The sequence below is a fragment of the Impatiens glandulifera genome, chromosome 8 (assembly GCF_907164915.1).
Source record: "Impatiens glandulifera chromosome 8, dImpGla2.1, whole genome shotgun sequence".
Lineage (NCBI taxonomy): Eukaryota > Viridiplantae > Streptophyta > Magnoliopsida > Ericales > Balsaminaceae > Impatiens > Impatiens glandulifera.
In genome coordinates this window covers 12,721,856-12,742,068 of record NC_061869.1, presented here as the reverse complement: position 1 = coordinate 12,742,068, position 20,213 = coordinate 12,721,856, and the positions used below count along the sequence as shown (strand labels likewise).

At 31.0% G+C, this 20,213-nt stretch overlaps 2 protein-coding genes across 2 annotated transcripts; one reads left to right on the top strand and one right to left on the bottom strand.

Annotated features, from left to right (window-relative positions):
- Nucleotides 1-317: 317 nt before the first annotated feature.
- LOC124912077 (IQ domain-containing protein IQM3) lies at nucleotides 318-3,318 on the top strand. The gene is made up of 8 exons (XM_047452635.1): nucleotides 318-802; nucleotides 900-965; nucleotides 1,043-1,131; nucleotides 1,361-1,448; nucleotides 1,523-1,669; nucleotides 1,760-1,852; nucleotides 2,425-2,526; nucleotides 2,663-3,318. The coding sequence occupies exons 1-8, from the start codon at nucleotides 371-373 to the stop codon at nucleotides 3,122-3,124; spliced, it is 1,479 nt and encodes a 492-aa protein (XP_047308591.1). The 5' UTR covers nucleotides 318-370; the 3' UTR covers nucleotides 3,125-3,318.
- Nucleotides 3,319-10,103: 6,785 nt separating this feature from the next.
- On the bottom strand, nucleotides 10,104-11,741 carry LOC124912315 (CEN-like protein 2). Its single transcript, XM_047452913.1, has 4 exons — nucleotides 11,544-11,741; nucleotides 11,406-11,467; nucleotides 10,678-10,718; nucleotides 10,104-10,324 (listed from the first exon to the last, which is right to left on the bottom strand). The coding sequence occupies exons 1-4, from the start codon at nucleotides 11,739-11,741 to the stop codon at nucleotides 10,104-10,106; spliced, it is 522 nt and encodes a 173-aa protein (XP_047308869.1).
- Between the last annotated feature and the right edge of the window lie 8,472 nt (nucleotides 11,742-20,213).

Here is a 20,213-nt window from a genome sequence, read left to right as displayed (position 1 = left end):
ATGAAACGTTTTTTTTCTATATTATATATATTTTTTCTTTTATAATACTGGTGTGGGGGCGACGTGATAGGCCACGTATGATTCGTGGCTTACTTTCGCTGTCCATTGGTTGAAAATATCGTTTTTTTATTTGATTATTTATGTTTTTTTTTTTTAATAAAACCCAGTTGAAATTAATTTGAGAGACTATTCAATTTTTATATATATATTAATTATTAAAATAAATAAATTAAAAAAATATATTTTTTTTTGTGGGGAGAGGCTGTACTACTGCTGTAGTGAGTCTACACAAATACCATATATTCATTCTTCTCTTCTTCTTCTTCCTCTCGCCAGATACACATTCTCAAAGCTCTTCTGCAACTCTTCCATGGAGCTTTTCGAGACGCAGACCTTTCGTACCTTCGATCATCCATCCGAGATACCTTTCCCATACCCTCTCAACAATGGAAACAGCGATACCTGGGACTTCCCAGAGATTCAAAATTCCGAATCCTCAACTATCCTCACTCCAACTAACATAGAAGATGAATGCAGCTCTCCAGTGGTTACAGCAGACTCCAACAACTCCCATTTTGAAGGAAAAAGATGCGCCTCCAGCGCAGCTGTGAAGCTTCAAAAGTTTTATCGTAGTTACCGTACCAGGCGTATGTTAGCTGACTCCGCCGTAGTAGCAGAGGAACTTTGGTGGCTTGCGATCGACTTTGCTCGATTAAACCACAGTACTATATCTTTTTTTAATTTCTCAAAACCTGAATCAGCCGCATCTCGTTGGAATCGAGTCAGTTTGAACGCTTCCAAGGCACGATTTTTTTCAACCATTTGATTGATTCTATCAACAGTTTTAGATCGATCATCATCGGTTGAGAAAACCCCTTTTGTTTTTATTTCTCTTTCAGGTTGGAAAAGGGTTATCTAAAGATGCAAAAGCGCAGAAACTAGCTTTTCAACACTGGATTGAAGCTGTAAGTTTATACCTGCTCATCATTTTCTACCTTACAGTCCTCTGTTTATAATTATACTATTGCTTGAGCTGCTGCAGATCGATCCTAGACACAGATATGGGCATAATTTGCATTTGTATTATGAGGAATGGTGTAAAACTGATGCTGGTCAGCCATTCTTTTACTGGTATAAAGAGATCTTTTACTTCTGTAGACTGTAGACACTTGGATTTTGTTTTTATCTGTCTGTCCTTATTTGAAAACAAATTGCATCTAGATCTAGTTTGTAGATCTCTTCAAACCTGTTTCCTTTTGATTCTCAATCGAATCTGTTTCTTTTTGTTTGAAAAAAAACAGAATTATTTGTCTGGAATGATCAAATATCATGGAATAGTTCTTATGCATCTCAATTGCAGGTTAGATATTGGTGATGGAAAAGGGATTGATCTAAAAGAATGTCCAAGGTCAAAGCTTAAGCAACAATGCATCAGATACCTTGGACCTGTAAGTAGACATCTTGGTTTGAAATGATTTGATAGCTTATTTTTCTTATGGGTTGGTATTGTTTCACCATTCAGCAAGAGAGGGAACACTATGAATACATTATTGACGAAGGGAAAATTGTTCATCTACAAAGTGGAAGGTTTCTGAACACGAATGAAGAATCGGGAAGGAAGAAATGGATATTTGTAATGAGTACATCTAAGAAATTATATGCTGGACAGGTATACTTTGAAGAACACTTTAAAATATTCTTCTTTCTGTTGGAATTTACAATATTGACTTTAATAGAGAGATGGAATTAATTTTTTCAGAAACAAAAAGGAAGATTTCATCATTCTAGTTTTCTGGCTGGAGGATCTACTTTAGCTGCTGGAAGGCTTGAGGTTGAAGATGGATCTCTTAAGGTATACCTACTTAAGTAAGCATAACTAGCTCTTATATATGCCTTGTTTTGTGTTTGCAATTGAAAAGAGTAAGATAAATGATAATTTTACATAATTTGATTCTAAGTGGCTAGGACAAATGAATGTATTCCTTACATCCACTTGATCTTTGACACATCTTTTCAGACTTATTTGAAACTATCAATGAATCACTTTGGTATGTTGATTTTCTGATTGAGAAGCTATGAATGAAGTTCTATTTCAACATTTTTGCAGGTCTCTTTGAATCAAATTCTTTTAAACCTTTTCCAAGCCCAACATCACACTGTCTTTTCCTGAAATTGTAATTCTATTGTACCCATGTTGGATTTGGACAGTACTAAGTTCAAACACATCCGAATCCACACCCCAAATGAGAAAATCGTCTCAAAATGAATCCATTACTTTATCCTCTCAACCCTTGAAGATTCAATTCCTAATTACTTTTGTTTTCAATGTGGAAGAAAGTTAAGAAAATATAAATAAAAAGTAAAAAGTTCTAAATGTCCTTAAAGTGGTCCTAATGTTTGGTTCTATTATTTGTTTAATTTCAGTCCATATCTCCTTACAGTGGGCACTACCGTCCGACCGAAGAAAGGCTCCAAAGCTTTTTGTCCTTTCTCAAGGAAAATGGAGTCAACCTTGATCAAGTTGATGTAAGCATAGACAATTAATTGTGATCTTATTCTTGTCTTAAATATAGATTCCTATTGTTTTCTTCTGTCACACTAATTTCTTTTCAAATAAACCACTCTTTCGAGAAACCTACAATTTCTACTTACTAATCTTCAGGTCCAGAAGTCAAATGAGGAATACGAGTACGATGAGGGGAAATTGTTCAAGGAAGAAGTCGCAGTCCCATTATCTGTCACTGCTAGCGAAACTGAAGAAAGTATTGAAGTTTCTGAACCAACCATAACTGATACTCAAGCTGTAACAAGGATCAACAGCTATAAGAGAACTTTTTCAGGTGGTCTGGAGAGTCCAAGAGCGGATGTGCCTAGAAAAGCTATATTAGAAAGGATAAACTCGAAGAAAGTAGCAAAGTCATATCAGCTCGGGCATCAACTGTCGATGAAATGGTCAACTGGAACAGGTCCGAGGATCGGTTGCATTGCTGATTATCCTATGGAATTGAGAGTCCAAGCGATGGAATTGACAAATCTTTCTCCAAGGATTTCTCATATGCCCTTGGCTTTCAATCTCTTATCGCCCACAGCTGCTAATGGGAACGCCGAAGTATCGCGTGAATGAATCGTTAGTTTTATTCAAATGGATTTGAGTTAAGGTTTTAAGGGTTAAAGTTGTAAGATTAACTTCTGTTTTATGTTGTTTATAAGGCCAGACAGCCTTAAGGCCAAACTAAATAATGTGATAACAAACTTTGTCATGTCTGTTTCTTATTGTAATCCAGTAAGTTTTAAGGAAAATAATCTGTTTTTAAAATATGATCTTTTGTTTATATATATTAATTTATTTATTTTTGAGAAAATATTTTACTACATTTAGTGGAGGTTATGCCTTATTAAATATAGTTATTTGTTGGGTTCTTACCAAATTATCACAATGCTAGTTAGAAATGACATTAATCCACATTAAGCATATAAAGTTTATGATAATAAATTATATTCAAAAAATAATAATTTGATTGTAAAGGCTTGGACAATGATGAGATTTAGGATGTTTTTATGTTGGTAGTACATAAGACTATAATTAATTATTTATGTAGATGAGGAGAGCTTGGAAAGTTATGGGTTGATTTCTGCATCATGATTGATTGGATGTGGGACATTGAATTTTATGATAATCTTTACTAATTAACCTTGTCACAATAATTTATTAAGAAGACAAATGACAAATGTTTTGGTATATCATGGGAAATAGTATAGTTTTGTTTTTGAATTTTGAAACATAATTATCGTATTTTAATTTTTGTAAGTAAAAATTGAACATGTAAATTTTGATCTTTTAAACACTAACTTTTACTTAATGTACCCTAATGAGTTAGTTCTTTAATAATAATAATAATAATATTCAAAATGATGGATAAAAAATTTGTAACATGGAGTCCGGTCATTAAATTACACATCAATAATGTTATTTGTCAATTGACTTAGAAATCACGAAACGTCAAAGTTGAACATCTATTGAAATGCGAGATGGATAGAAATCAACCAAGGTTTTAAAATAGTTTGGACTAAGATAGGACTAAACTCTATAGCACATTAATAATGTAACGTTTATTTGTCGTTGGTGTTTATTTTATAAATATGTTGATGTTAGATGTATATTCCTTAGCCGTGATTACAAAGAAATCGATTCCCCCGATAACTTTGAATGAGCTTAACATTCAACAAATTTAAACTCGACTTCTCACTGACTTCATGTTTTTTAAGAAATTTGAGCGAGTTGTTGACGAATATGATTTTTGACAATCTAACTCGACTGATAGAATATATATCCGAGTGAGAGTTTTCTTGTTTTTTTTCTCTCATCTATTCTTTTTTAAGTTTGTTTATTTTAAGAATTTTGATACATTTTATTTTTACTAAATTAAAAATTAATTCTCCTTAAATCAAATAAAGAGTTACAAATAAAACATTAATTTGTAATAATAAAAAATAACATATACTAAATAATAAAGATTTACAAAATATTAAAATTCTAAAGAAAATCTTCTAACAATCATACAATTTTCAAGGTGACTCCAAAAACGAATTAATGTGAGTCCATAACAATGAGTAATAAAGTAAAGCAAGTCGAACAAACCAATGAAGTGATGTCGGAAAAATCTCTACTCAAAATTCTAAGCGACAATTAAATTTGTCTTTGTCCAAGGGTCGGTAAACAACCGTGAAAAAAATATGGTCAAATGATATCATCTACAAGTATGGTCAAATTAACGAGAAACTCATAGAAATTATTAAAAGATACATGTAAAAAGAGCATCTAGACCCACTAAAGATTGAGAGTATTATTCGAATTACAAAAATTCGAGACGATAAAACCAATTCGACCAAATAAAATATCGTACCGAACAAAACATAATATCAATTCAAATTTAAGCGGTAAAAAAAAACGAGTCACCATCCAATACTAAAAAAAATGCCCAAGGAGAATTCATTAAAGGGAATGACTTTTCAATTTCTTTTAAAATAAATTATATAGAGAAAAAATACTTAATTGAATTAGAACCAACCAATACAACATAGAAAATTATATAAACACAATAACAAAGATATATTCATCACCCAAAAATATATAACTTATCAAAAAGAGTACTATTCAGGACAATTACAAAACGAATAAACAAGACTATTTATCAAAAAGACTAACTTGAAGTATTTTAGAACAAAAATAGTGGATATCGAATAACACAATACGCCATAATAATTCTTTATGTCGAGTACTATTCGGGATGATGCCTCTGGTTAAATGAAATATGTTAATGCACCATATTAGTTTCTTATGCCGAACTCATTTGTTCAAGGTTTAAGTTCTTTTCAGAATTCTCTATAATTTTATTGAGTAAAAATTATAAAGAAAAGAAATGAGAAAAAAAGCATTTTAAATAAAATCATCATGTTTATAACAAGACCAAAACATAATAAAAGTATAAAAGTATAAATATGCATTTTTTATTTTTATTATATTTAAATTTAAAAAATATATATTTTAATAATTAAATTAATTAAAAATTCAAATAACTTTTTCTTATTGATTATTTTCAAATAAATAAATTAAATAAAAACTCAAATAATTTTTTTTATGACATGGGTTATTTTCTGATTGGATCAACATTCTCTAAATGAACTAATCTATATATATATTTATTTATTATTTTCATGTGTAAATATTTCAAAATAAATAAATAAAAGATAAAATATGTGCAAAATTTTAAAATTAGGAGGATTCATGTAATCTTGAAATCATCCAAATAAATAAATAAAATTTCAGCTATCAAAATTTAAACACTCTCATTAATGGTATCAAGGGCATAAAACCATACATAAGTATCATTTCAAAATAGTACAATCAGGACTTCTTAAGCATGATTTCATATTAATCAAACAATAAACATAACTAGATAAATATTTTTTATGAAGTTCATTTCAAACAAATCATTTTTCTTCATAACATCATCGAATGGCTCATCAAATTCATTTTATTCATTTTCAAATCTTCATCCCTCAAATTATCATCAATAATCCTCCTCGATCAATTTGATTTCATTCAAATATTCGTCACTCAAAGTAATTATCAATTATCTTCCTCTAAGTATATTTCATTTAAATCATTTTCAAAACAATTATATAATCTATCATCTTAAATTAAATACTAATTTGATATCCACATGAATCTAAATTAAGAATTAATTGTAACCATGGATAACAATCCAATCTAAAAGTTCATATTCACGCCTTTCTTGAAATTTAGTAATTCAAAACTTAAAACCGAGGACAGGAAAATTGTAATAGTTTTCGACCGAGAACCATAAGTTTGATCACATTCTTTTCAACCCCAAATTGGGGTCTTTCCTGAAATTCGGTGGTAAGAGCATGTTTTAAAACTTTTATTTAGCTCTAAATTTCCAGTTCTCAGCCATTCGAAATCTAATTTGTGGGACATAGAATGTATTTCATACTAAACTAAATGTATTTTGATAATTATCTTTAGAGTTTGAAATAATTTTATGAGATTTTTAATACAAATGCTATATGTTGAGTATATATAGCTTTTAAGAAATCTTTCAGCAGAACCTAACTTTGAGGTGTTGCCATTATAATCAATAAGTCTGTTATTTCAAATTCACACATCTTGCCCATACAAAACCTTTTTAAGCTTATAAACTTTATATTCCTCTCATTTCTTTTCAAAACTATTTGTTTGCTCAACTTATACCAAAACACATCCATTTGATCTATATAAGTCAAATATAATTTATTGAATGTTCTTGAACCGTAACCCTTTAACAACCAACCTCGCCTTTTACTTATCTACTTTATCAAGTTCATTTAATTATTTTTTATTGAACTTCATAAGTTTTCATGTTTCATTTCTTACCATTGACTTGATCTCTTATTGTATTGCCTCTTTCCACCTTAATCTGTTAATTGCCTCATCATATATTATAGTATTCAACTCAACATACATTGCTAGATCTTAGCCAGCTAGGCACTTAAACATAAGTTTTTTTTCTCCTGCTAAACTCTTTTGAATTTTGAGATAATTAATATATATCTTTTTTAAAGAAGGATATCATATCATTTTCATTTATATCAGCATTTTTTTAAATCAAATATTATGAGTGATAATTGATTTTTTTAGTGGACGGTTGATAATCAACGCTAAAAAATAATTAATTGACCATTTACATATATGGACGAAATAATAAAAAATACAAATAATGAGAAAATACTTATAAGAGTAAATCCATATGAAAGATCAAATCAAATAACTTTTTATTAAAAATATAAAAAATAACTCGAGATCTAATAATTTCTTCTTATTTGCCGATAAAAAGAAGACAAACATGGACTCGAAAAAAAATATCACCAAAACTAAAAATATACTTTATCAAACAAAATACAAACTCAAATTTGAATGGTAAATAAAGAAACAGTATATCCTATAATGCCAGAAAAGTGGTTAAGGTCAAAAGAATAAATATTTTTTCAAAACATTTTTTTAGAGTAAGAAAAGAAAAGAGAAGTAAATATTAAAATTATATATATATGATTTGGAATAAAATTATAATATGTGTTATTTAAAAATAATTATTGGTGATAATTTTAAAGAAGTATATAATATCTTTGATAAAAATATTAAAAAGTACTAATATATATTAATGATAAAATAATAAATAATATTTTAAAATATAAAATATTTTAATATTTTGTTTAATGGTGTGATAGAGATTAGATAATAATTTTTTTTTAATTTAATTTATTTAAATAACTCAAACAAAAAAATTAAAAAAATTCAAATAGAATAGAGAACCTAACTATGTTCTCATCCAATGATTCTAAAAGAAGGGAAATATGGTTCATGTAACTAGTCGTGGTATATTTGTTTCCTGTAAAAAAAAATTAAAAAAAAAGAAAAAAGAAAAAGTGACAATTATAAATCACCATTTCACTGAAAAGTTGCAGAACAAGTGTCTCCATATGATGATTGTACACATCAATCACAAATAAAATACTATAAATTATTCTAATTAAAGTTGTTTTATTTTAAAATTTAATTAATCAAATTGTACTAAATTGTGACATGTCCCAAAACTATTTTTCATAATACAATTAACCATGAGAGTCGGTTTGATAGTATTGGTATAATTTTGGGTTTTTACTCAAAATTTAATATTTTTTTGTTTCACTTTATCTATTATATATAAAAAAAGTTATTTACATACTTTTCCATCTTTCTAATCTCATCTATTTTGATAAAATAATTATTAAACTTATTTATAAAAAAATTAAATCAAACAAAAAATTTACTCTAAACTCAGGTAAAAAAGTATGTATTTAACTTATTTAAATAAAGCCAAGATTTATTCAAATAAATAGTTTTGAAACTTGTTCGTTAAAATTTTAAAAAAATCAAATATAATTCAATAACATTTAATTCAGCATTTATCAATCACAATATTTAATTTATTATTTAAAATATTAAAATAATTATTTTTATCATTATATAATAATTTTAAATTTTTCTCAAAATTATCATTATTCAAGATTTTTCAAATAATTCATAGATTATTAAAAAATAATAGTATATGGAACAATATAGATCTTTTAAAATTAGATTTTTTGAGTGAAAGACTTTACAAATATCAATATTTAATGATTTTTTTTCTTAAAATATAAAATAGAAGTTATTTTTATATTTTAATTAATGAATTTGATGTTATGACGGATTAGAGAATGGATAAAATTATGTTAATTTTTTTTTTTAAGATTATTTAAAAAAACACAACCAAACAAGCCCAAGCCTCACAACTAATTAAATAACCTTGATGAATAAAAATATGATAGAAAAAAAAATATGATACACCAAATAAACATTAATTTATTTATTAAATAATTTTAAAATAAGCGATAGAACTTCATATATATTAAAAATAATATATATAACTTAAAGCTTAATTAAAAATAGTATTAGCTAAATAAAATGTGTCCATTTTATTTATAATTAAAATCATTTTAAATTGAGTGAAATTCGTATTAACTTTCTAAGATATATAGATAAATAAATATATTATATTTATTAATTAGGGGAGGATTAAAGTATTTCAGTTATAATTAAATTCTAGATTCATTTTCAAGTCAAAAACCCCTTAAAAATTAAACTAAACTAAGTGAGTAAAAGTAATATATATTGTCTAATAATTCCAAATAATAACCACCCAAAATACAAATAACTATTGAAATTAAATAATATATCTTGATTTATTAAAACACCTAATTAAAATGTAACAAGTCATGCTAGGTTTTATATTAATATATATATATATATATATATATATATATATATATATATATATATATATAATATAAATAGTAAAGAGAGAATTTAGGATAGGTAAAAAATGACCTATCGTAATTTAATTCGCTGAAAAAAACTAAATTTTTTTTATATTTTATCTGTCCTCAAACTTTATTTTTCACCAAAAATATGTCAAAAATAATGTTTAACACATTGAACTTGAAAAATAAAAAATATTATATCTAACTCAAATCAAAACTTGGAATTTTTGACTAAAAAACAAAGTGATGGGAATGATTGATACTATGAACCTTTCAATCCTTCAATAAAGTCACATGGCCATAGGCTTGTGATATTATAAATAAGCTTAATTGTATAAATATCAACAATTTCTTTTTAAATAATCAGAACAGACTCAATTTTTTTTAAAACAAATTTCAATATATCCTCTAGTCTAAAATATTCTGAAAAATTATAAAATGTTTTGTTTTAATTTCTTCTCATTTATATATAGTTAATAAATTTAAAAAAAATATAATAGGATGACATTTTCAAATAACTTTATGATCTAATGATATGATGGAAAGATACTAATCAAAGACAATACAGTTCATGTCGTTCCTCAAATAGAACTATTCTAGTTCAATTCATTTACCTCTTCAATTGGTAAAAACCGGTACATAATTAATTAATAATCCCAAATTCCACACATAATAGAGTTCAATTTTTATTACTTTTTTTTCTCATTTCAGCGTTTTCTAGCTGCGGTTTCCCTTTGAGCATTGAAGAATACTGCGGCAACAGGAGCTCCAAGGCAATTTTCCGAAGCAAACCGTCGAGTATTAAAGTTGTCTCTAGACTCGGGTTTTCGGTTAACAGATTGTCTACTATTCTGCTTGAAAATCACAAACACGAACCGGTGAATTCCTATAATAGGCCTTGGCATTTCATACTGCACCATTTCCTTTCCTAAATTAAATTTACATATGAAAAAAATGAGTTAGTAAGTGGAAAGAATTTATGATTATTGATATTTAATAATAATTAATTTTTAAAAACTATTTTAATTGATAAATTTATTTAATTTAGTTAATACTCATTTAAATGTAAAATTGTGAGTTATTTAAAGATTTAGTTCAACACTAGGAACTTGTTTGATGTTGATTTTTTATATAATTTTGATGGGTTTTGAAGTTAGTTATTTGAGATAGGTTTAAGATAAATTATTTAAATATTTTTTTGTATTTAAAATATAAATTTAATAAAAAAAAAAAGATCAAATGAGCATATACAATATTAGAAATATAGAGATAAAAACTTACCAAATGAGGAATCTGTGGTGCCAGGTATATCTGTGACAATCCTGATAAATTCTCAACCATAAAATTATTAGTCAAGAGTACATTTTTATCTTTTCTGTATGAATAAAGAATCTTTACAGTATTATATTCTAGAATGTCTTTAAAATAAATCTAAATATTATCTTATCCAATTTATTCATCAAATACTAAAATATTATCATTTTTTATATTTTTTAAATCTTTTTATTAAAAAGAAAACTAAATCTACTCAAAATCTACAATTCTTTAAATTAATTAAAATTTTAAAAAAAAATCCACTAGCACCTAACAAACTCTTGTACTTCAAGTATCCAACTCTCAATCTCATGAGAACATGAACTTGTTATTTGAGTTTATTTGGAATTAATTCACTTTTATCACATTTATTTAATTTTTAATCAAATCACTTAATTATAAACCAATAAAATATTTTAATCATTTTTTACAGAGTTAAACACACCTACTATATATATATATTGTCAATTTATACTTAAATAACTCACTTTTTAATAAGGGTATATATAATCCCTAGGAGAGGCTAGCAAAACATTCAACCGCCATGAATCTAATCGGTATTTTCAATACAAATGAAACATGTAAACCCTAACCAAAATGAAACCAAACTCAATAAGCTATAACCAGTTGGTTATTGATTGTTGGTTATGGTTATCCAAATAAGCCATAAATGAACTTAGTGTTTGTATATATACCAGTGTAAGTGCTCCCTTAGATAAGGGTCACTAGGGCCAGGAACATCTGGGTCAGTCATCACCTACAAGAAGATTAGCATAAATAATTTTTAGGGTTTTGATTGAAAGAATGATATAAAGAGAATAATGGGTACTTACCAAGGTAAAGAAGGTTCTAAGATCACCATCATGGATTTCAACCCTAGGTTTGGAAGAGAGTTGGGAAGGATAAAGTTCATGTCCATTGTTGACTTGCTTGTTGTTGTAGGTAACCGATGTTTCTATTGTGGGAATGAAGGGATCAAGTATGTCCCCTATCACTCTCCCAACTGTCAGAGGCCCAACCCTAAATGCCATAACAAACAAAGAAAGCTAAGAGAGAACAATAAAGGATTCAATGGAATGACTTCCCCTATCTAGCTAGACCTCCTATATATACTATCTCTTAGCATAAACGAATTCAGAAAGTAAAATTACGGTGAACTTGAAAAAAAATGAAGCAGAAATTGTGAATTAAATGGTCGGATCAATGTGAGTTTTTAAACAAGTAATGATTTAAATTAAAAAAAAACAAGAAATTAGGAGTTCATGAGTGTGTTTAAGTCCATTTCAGCCTTAACCCCAATAACGTAACTGAAATGACAAGAATGGTTTCTATAAAACCAAATATCAAGATTCGATTCACACTTAAAATAACTTAAGTGTTGAAGTGAATATCAATATAAAAAAAATTACTTCAACCAGGAGTGTTAAATCTGCAATATTTCTTAGCAATTTTATAATAATATTTGGTAAAAAAAATCGTTTTAAAATAGTCTATTACATAATATCCAATTACTTTATATAAAAACAATACTCAATTTAAAAAATATATGTCCAAAACGTCTCTAAATATAATATAATTTAAAAATGTGACAAATTAATTTTAAACGAAAATGATAAATTAAAATAAGATGACAAACATTTTTGTTCATTTGGAAAAAGTCTTAAATAACTAAATTTTTGATAATTCGATCCTCATATGAAAATGACCCAAATTAGAGTTTTAAATAGCAATTGAGACTATTAAAAAATAATAAAAATCGTTTAAGTATAATGACAAAATATTAAATGAGAAAATAAAAAAAATTATAAAATAAAAAAGATGAGAAAATACAAACACGTTACCCAACAAGTTATCGAGTTCGTAAATTTTCAAGAAAAACAATTAACTCTTCGTTCGACTCTAGTGATTTTCTAGAACGAATCTAAAAAAATATCACAATAATAACATTACGTATGATACACATCAAACAACTAAAATATTGAAGATTCGATGATTTCTTTCCAATTAAATAGTTTATCATAAAATAACCGAGATTGTAACAAAAATATATAGGAATTGTTGGGAAAACACCTAATAACAACGAAAAAATAGTTGTTATTTCCCTATTTGTATACCACAATGAGACAATCAAGAGAATCAAAATAAATAGCAAACAACAAAACTAAGAACACAAAGACACGTCAATTTTAAAGTGAAAATCCAACAAGGATAAAAAACTACGGGAAACGTAGGCCTCTTAAAAAACTTATTCCCTAAACTAAAGTTTTCATTGGATTCACATCAAATTAAATTTACAACAATAGAATGATGAAGTTGTCATCTAAGTACTTTTTAGTAAACACGTAGTGATCTGATGTAGTTTTACTATATCCACGACTCATCATAAACGAGTCAAATTTCTTGTACCACTATCTCGGAGCTTGTTTGAGTTCATACAATCCTTATCTCTGAATTTGAATCTCTCAAGTTGCTCCATATAAATCTCTTCTTCTGATTCACCATGAAGAAAGTAATTTTCACATCAAATTGTTCCACTTCTAGGTTCAAGCGTGCAACCAACCCTAGTGCAAGTTGGATTGAGCAATTCTTTACCATCGGAGATAATATTTCTTTAAAGTTGATTCCTTTCTTTTGACCAAAACCCTTCACATCTAACCAATCATTGGACCTAAGTTGTGAGATTTTTGGTCTTCAACATGTACACCCACTTATTCTTCAGTGCTTTCTTTTCTTGCGGTAGTTTTTTCAAGTCTACGTGTGGTTATCATGTAGGGACTGCATCTCTTTTGGCAGGGCTTTAAACCACTCATTCTTGTCATCTATTTTGGCTGGTTCTTGGTAAATTTCTAGTTCTCCTCCATTAGTGAGAAATATATACTCATTGGAAGGATAACTAACAGAGGGTTGATGCTCCCTATGAGATATTCTCATAGGTTGTTCTATTGGTGTTGATATAATTTCTTCCTCAATGTGTTCAATTGACTCGTCATTGTTAACATCATTACCGTCGCCTTCCTTAGTATCTCCCCCATGATCAGGACTCATGGCAGGTGGAGTTGTATACAAACTAACACGAATTTTAGTAGAGAGACTTGCTTCTTCAATATTGTCACTATCACCTGTAACTTGGTCTTTTAGAAACACAACATCTATAATTCTCACGATCTTCTTCGTCATCGGATCTCATAACATGTACCTGAACTCTTCGTGGCCGTACCCCATGAAGACACATGGTTTCTCTTTATTGTGAAGCTTCGATCTTTCATCTTTTAGGATATGAACGTACGCCATGCAACCAAAGACTCTCAAATGCTTATAAGATACGTCTTTTCCTATCCAAATCATATTTGTGAAGTAATTGTTCAATGTTATTGCAGGAGAAATGTTTATCAAGTCAACTATGGTTCTTGCTGCCTCCCCCAAAATTACTTGGGTAACTTTGAATGAGACAATATACACCACACTCTTTCTTTAATCACCTGGTTCATTCTTTCATCCACACCGTTGTAATAAGATATCTTTGAAGGTGTCTTCTCCAATATGATACCTATAACTAGAAGAGAAATGATTGAGATAGAGAATTTGAGATATGAAATGAGTGAGGGAATGACGTGGCGCAATCTAATTGGCTTAAAAAATAATTTTTTTTATCTCTCTTCTTACTCTTTGTCATTTTTTCAATCAGTGATATAGTGATACATCATTCACTCCATCATTTTCTTTTTCAAATTCTCTCCCTTATCACTTCTTTAACTAGAATTTGGTATAAATATTGGACATAAAAGGATAGAAAAGTTATGTTGAGACGAGGAATGAAGAATTGATGAAGGGATATAGATACTTAACTAATAAGGATAATACAATAAGGAAGAGAGAAAAATTCTAACAAGAGAATTCAACTAAAATTTTTCATATCTATTCTTAACAATTATTATTATATTTATACTACTCTATCAATAACTGTCACTTCCACCATAGTGTAATAATCCTAATATTCTTTCCTCTTGTATCACTACCCTCACATTCACTTCATTCGTCCACGAACGACAATAGTCGAAGATTCCGTTGAAAATCTAAGATATCCAGTGGCTCTTTGAACCATATGAATAACCGAAATTGTTTCTTTAGACTATCAGGTGGTTCCTCAAACCATATGAAGTATTTGTAACTCATCAACGAATTATGACAAAATTATTCGAATATAAATTTTATCATTTTGGTGGTTCTTCAAACCAAAAAAAATATCCAACTTTTGTCTTAAATTATGAAATAATTGAAATTGAGGATCGTTGACCAAGATTCGTATTTGAGACTCTCAAATGAATCAATTATCAAAGAAAATTGAGCTATGCCTTGATCAACTTGATCACAATCATATGTATCAATATATTTCGATTGCTTTCCTGTTTGTTAATCACTTTTAGTGGCATATTATTTTCCAAGACTAATTTTGGTACTTACAAGGAAATAATCGATAATTTTGAAGTACCGCATATCTCTTCTTTAAACTCAAAATTTTCGTATTTTGTCTCATATTCCACTTGAGTCTCCACTTTTTCTTCATCATCACTTGTTTGTTGGGCCACTTGAGGAACCGACTTGAGGTCTTCAATCCGTCAATATAGTTATATTTTTTCTCTAAAACATCCATCGATATTTTAAGTGTTTCACCCTTAACATTTTTTTTCTAATTGCATAATCACTTTTTGCATTGAGGTCAACATTTCTTCCATTCAGTCGAGTTGCTTATCATTTCGATCTAATCTCTTATCACTTTTCTAGAGCTTTAAACACATCTTTTAGCTCGTTTTTCATTTTGAGTTCCTTCATTCAGACAAATTTAGTTTGGGAAACTTGTCTTTCAAAAGAGGCCTTCTCTCAACAAGTGCACATGTCTGTTATTATTTCAAATAACTTAAGCTTGTTTCTTCCCTAGCAATCCTTTCTACTACTTCCACTTAAATTCATTGATAGAATTTTCAACAGAAATGCAACAAATACACAATAGAAGCACACTTATTCGATGCCTATAACATCTCAAGCCGAACCAATTCCACCTTCATCTGACTTCCATGCAATAATTAGAAATCTCAAACTAGTTCAGACCATAAATTTTCAAAATAATATTGTTTTCTAGTTCGGCCTTGAAATCCACATATACACAGTAGAAACATAACAATATATCACAGAACACACAAGTGACACCCTATCTAATAATAGTTTATATGCTCATATTTTGTTCTGCTATTCATGGTTCACCATTGCTTAAAGTATCTATTCAAAATCAATCATTATTTTCGATAAAAATTAATTGCAAATCTAGTGACATTAACTTCACACTGAGTCAATTCTTAGGGTTGAAGATTTATAGGCTTTATGATTGACAAAAAGGCACGATGATATTCCGATTAGAACTAGATTTTTACAACCGGAGTCAGACCAGTCAGACATTGATTGAGCTTCAGAACAGTTCAAACCAATTCAAAGAAGATAAGTTCAGCCGCTTGGTTAATTCTTCGCGATCGATGCGATATCATAAAATGATCGTAATGCCGTGATTTTTCTAATTATTTGTGATCGCGCGACTTACGCTGTTTTTTGCTAATTGTTCCGTCTTCTTCGTTGCTTCTTCTTCATCAATTGTTGATTCTCTTCTTATGTTATTTACTCAACGATCTCATAATTGCTTTTACTCTGATTAGAATATGCAAATTTTATTGTCCTTTGAATTGCAACAATTCAAATTTCGGATGAACTCGTCAGTATTAATCCAAGAACGATGTTTTGATATTAATGTTACTGATAGAGATTAATCCCATGGTTATTATTGATAAACAATGTTACAATATATACTAGTCAAAAGACTCTTAATAAGGTAAACCACTAATCTAGGAATCTAAACAAGGTAACCCACTAATCTAGGAATCTAAACAAGGTAACAAGATATATACAATATACTAATACACCCCCGCAGTCGAAACGGGAGATTCTCGGACGCTGAGACTGTCTCTGAAATCTTCAAATAGTATGCGCGGAAGTCCTTTGGTGAATATGTCAGCGATTTGAAAACGAGAAGGCATATGAAGAATGCGAACTTTACCTCTATCTACTTTTTCCCTTACAAAGTGTATGTCCATTTCGATGTGTTTGGTACGTTGATGTTGGACCGGATTTTGGGAGAGATAAATCGCACTTATGTTGTCGCAGTAGACCAGTGTGGCTTTGTCCAATGAGATACGAAGTTCTAACAATAAATTGCGAAGCCAACAGGATTCGGAGACAACATTGGCAACTCCTCTATATTCAGCTTCAGCACTAGAACGAGAAAGTGTGGATTGCCGTTTTGACGACCAAGACAGAAGATTATCGCCTAGGAAGACGCAATAGCCAGATGTAGAGCGACGGGTATCTGGACATCCTCCCCAGTCTGCATCAGTATATGAAACGAGTGTAGACAGTGAGGATTTGTAAAGATGAAGGCCATAGTGCTTTGTACCCTGTAAGTATCGAATGATTCTGTGTAAGGCAGCCAAGTGAGCCTCTTTCGGATCATGCATGTGGAGGCAAATTTGCTGGACTGCATATGAAATATCAGGACGTGTGAAAGTAAGATACTGTAGTGCTCCGGCTAAACTTCTGTAATGAGTGGGGTCAGAGACTGGTGGACTAGTTGATTTTCCAAGTTTGCAATTTGTATCGACCGGCGTTTGTGTTGATTTGCAAGTAGACATTCCAGCACGATCAATAATTTCTTCAGCATATTTCTTCTGACTAAGACAAAGTCCATCCTTAGTATACGATACAGCAACTCCCAAGAAATAGCTTAATTTACCTAAATCCTTCATAGCAAATTCTGCGCCTAAGCTTTTCATGAGAGTCTGACGTAACTGATCAGACGAAGCCGTAATGATAATGTCATCAACATACAAGAGTAGATAGGCAATTTCGGACCCATGTTGATAGATAAAAAGCGAATGATCAGTCGTGCTGTGTGTAAAACCGATTGTAGAGACAAAATCTGCAAATCTTTGATACCAAGCACGAGGAGCTTGTTTTAAGCCGTATAAAGATTTGCGCAATAAACAAACATGGTCGGGAAAGATTTTGTCTCTAAAACCGAAAGGCTGATGCATGTAAACTGTTTCGTTGAGATTACCATGTAAAAATGCATTCTTGACGTCCATTTGGTGAATGGACCAAGACTTCGATAAAGCAATGCTCAGAACAGTTCGTATGGTGGCTGGTTTGACAACAGGACTAAAGGTTTCTTCACAATTGATTCCAATCTGCTGAGACCTGCCATCACCAACAAGACGGGCTTTATGCCTCTCAAAAGAGCCGTCAGAGTTAGTTTTATGCTTAAAAATCCACATGCATCGTATAATATCAACACCCTGAGGACGCGGAACCAAGTCCCAAGTCTTATTACTAATTAAAGCGTTAAACTCATCGTCCATGGCGGCTTTCCAATTCGGGTCTGATAAAGCTAACTTTGGGTTTTTGGGAATAGGCGATGGAGATGTGAGTGTGTTTAGATTGAAAATGCGTTTTGGACAGACAATCCCATCCATTGCGCGGGTTCGTATTGTCCGTGTTGGATTGATGATGGTTGGTGAATGATTTGGACGGTTTGGTCTTGTGGACGGGCTGGTCGTGTTTGGGTTTGGGCCTGGTGAAGTGGTGATGGGTGATGGTGGGTTTGGTGGAGTGTGTTGAGTTGATAATGGGCTCGGTAATGGAGTGTTGTTTGGTGGGGAAATGGACTCGGTGATGGGCGGGGTTTGGATGTGTATTGGGATGGTTATTGGTTCGGATTGAGATGGGTGAGTTGAGTTTGGGTTTTGGACAAGAGAAAAGGGAAATTTTGTTTCGTCAAAAATGACGTGACGAGAGATGATAAATCTTTTTGAGGCTGGGTCGTAGCATTTGTAGCCGCGATGATTAGAGGGGTATCCTAAAAAGACACAAGGGGTAGAGCGTTTATGAAGTTTGTGAATAGTGGTTGGAGGAAGAAGAGGATAGCAAAGACAACCGAAAATTTTTAGGTGAGAGTAAGAAGGAGTTCGGTTATATAGAAGTTGAGTGGGTGAGAAATTTCGAATTTGTTTATTTGGAAGAATATTTAGGAGATAAGTGGTCATTTCGAGGGCGTGATGCCAAAAATTTAACGGGAGAGAAGCATGAGTAAGCAATGTTCGAATCATGTTATTTATGGTGCGTATTTTTCTTTCTGCTTTACCATTTTGAGGAGAAGTATAGGGGCAAGAGAGGCGAAATTGTAGACCATTTTTGTCACAAAATGTACGAAATTGACTGTTGTTATATTCAGTTCCGTTGTCACATTGGATTGTTTTAATGGGCTTTTGAAATTGTGTTTGAATTTGATTTTGAAGTGTAGAGAAGACGGAGAATACTTGGGATTTGTTTCCAATTGGAAAAGTCCAAAGGAAATTTGTGTAATCATCAAGAAACAGAATATAGTATTTATGTCCATTTGTACTTAGCACAGGCGACGTCCACAAATCACTATGAATAATATCGAATGGGGAAGTAGTATAAGAGACAGAATTGGTAAATGGTAACTTAACTTGTTTACCAAAGATGCAAGACTCACAGAGTTTAGACCCTAAAACGGGCTTACAAGAAATAGAATTTGATTTATTGAGAGAATGCAAAATATCGACACCGGGGTGTCCTAATCTATTATGCCATAAATTTGACGAAATTGCAGTAAACGAAGAATTAGTTGGGGGTTTTTGGCTTTGGCTCGACAGAGAGAGTGGGTAGAGATCCCCCGAGCTATTGTTCCTCATGATAACCTTCCCCGTCTGGAAATCCTTTACAGAAAAACCAAGTGAGTCAAATTCTACAGAGACGTTGTTATCACGAGTAAACCGACGAATAGATATAAGATTTTTAATGAGTTTGGGAGCATGTAGAACATTGTTCAGAAGTAAGGGTGGTAAGGGTGGTTTTAAGTTAGTTTTACCAATACCGCGAATCGGGATTTCCTGTCCACTCCCAACAATGATATTTTTAACACAATTTAAATTAGAATAAGGCGAGAGACTACCTGAGTTGGGTGTCATGTGTGAAGTTGCTCCCGAATCCATGTACCAAGTATCGTCAGGCGGAGTAAGGGATAAAGTGTGCATCGCCTGATTGATATCGGTTGCAACGTAACTTTGGGGCTGCTGCTGGCTCGTCTCAGCCATGTAGGCCTGCTGTGGCCGAGAACCGAGTACGCCTGCTCCTGCTGTCCGAGTGTGTTGCTGCTGATAGCCAGAACCGCGCCAGGAGGCGCCTTGTTGCTGTTGACCAGATGCGTGCCAGGGGGCGCTTTGCTGCTGCGGCCAGATCTGTTGTGTCGGGTAGGGACAAGGGGGTGCTGTCCAGCCCGCAGGCGCCCACTGTGCCCATTGCTGTTGGCCAGGAGGTGCCCAGAATTGCTGCTGCTGGTGGTATGTGCGGCTGGTGTTGCGACCGCGTCCTCTGCCGCGCTG

What these genes read in the sequence shown, in the direction of transcription:
- LOC124912077 (XM_047452635.1), top strand. Translation starts at nt 371, where the DNA reads ATGGAGCTTTTCGAGACGCAGACCTTTCGTACCTTCGATCATCCATCC. An exon ending in GGTCAGCCATTCTTTTACTG is followed by an intron (nt 1,132 to 1,360) that starts GTATAAAGAGAT and finishes TCTCAATTGCAG; the next exon opens with GTTAGATATTGGTGATGGAA. An exon ending in TTGAAGATGGATCTCTTAAG is followed by an intron (nt 1,853 to 2,424) that starts GTATACCTACTT and finishes GTTTAATTTCAG; the next exon opens with TCCATATCTCCTTACAGTGG.
- LOC124912315 (XM_047452913.1), bottom strand. Translation starts at nt 11,741, where the DNA reads ATGGCATTTAGGGTTGGGCCTCTGACAGTTGGGAGAGTGATAGGGGAC. An exon ending in CTAAGGGAGCACTTACACTG is followed by an intron (nt 10,719 to 11,405) that starts GTATATATACAA and finishes AGAATTTATCAG; the next exon opens with GATTGTCACAGATATACCTG. An exon ending in CACCACAGATTCCTCATTTG is followed by an intron (nt 10,325 to 10,677) that starts GTAAGTTTTTAT and finishes AATTTAATTTAG; the next exon opens with GAAAGGAAATGGTGCAGTAT.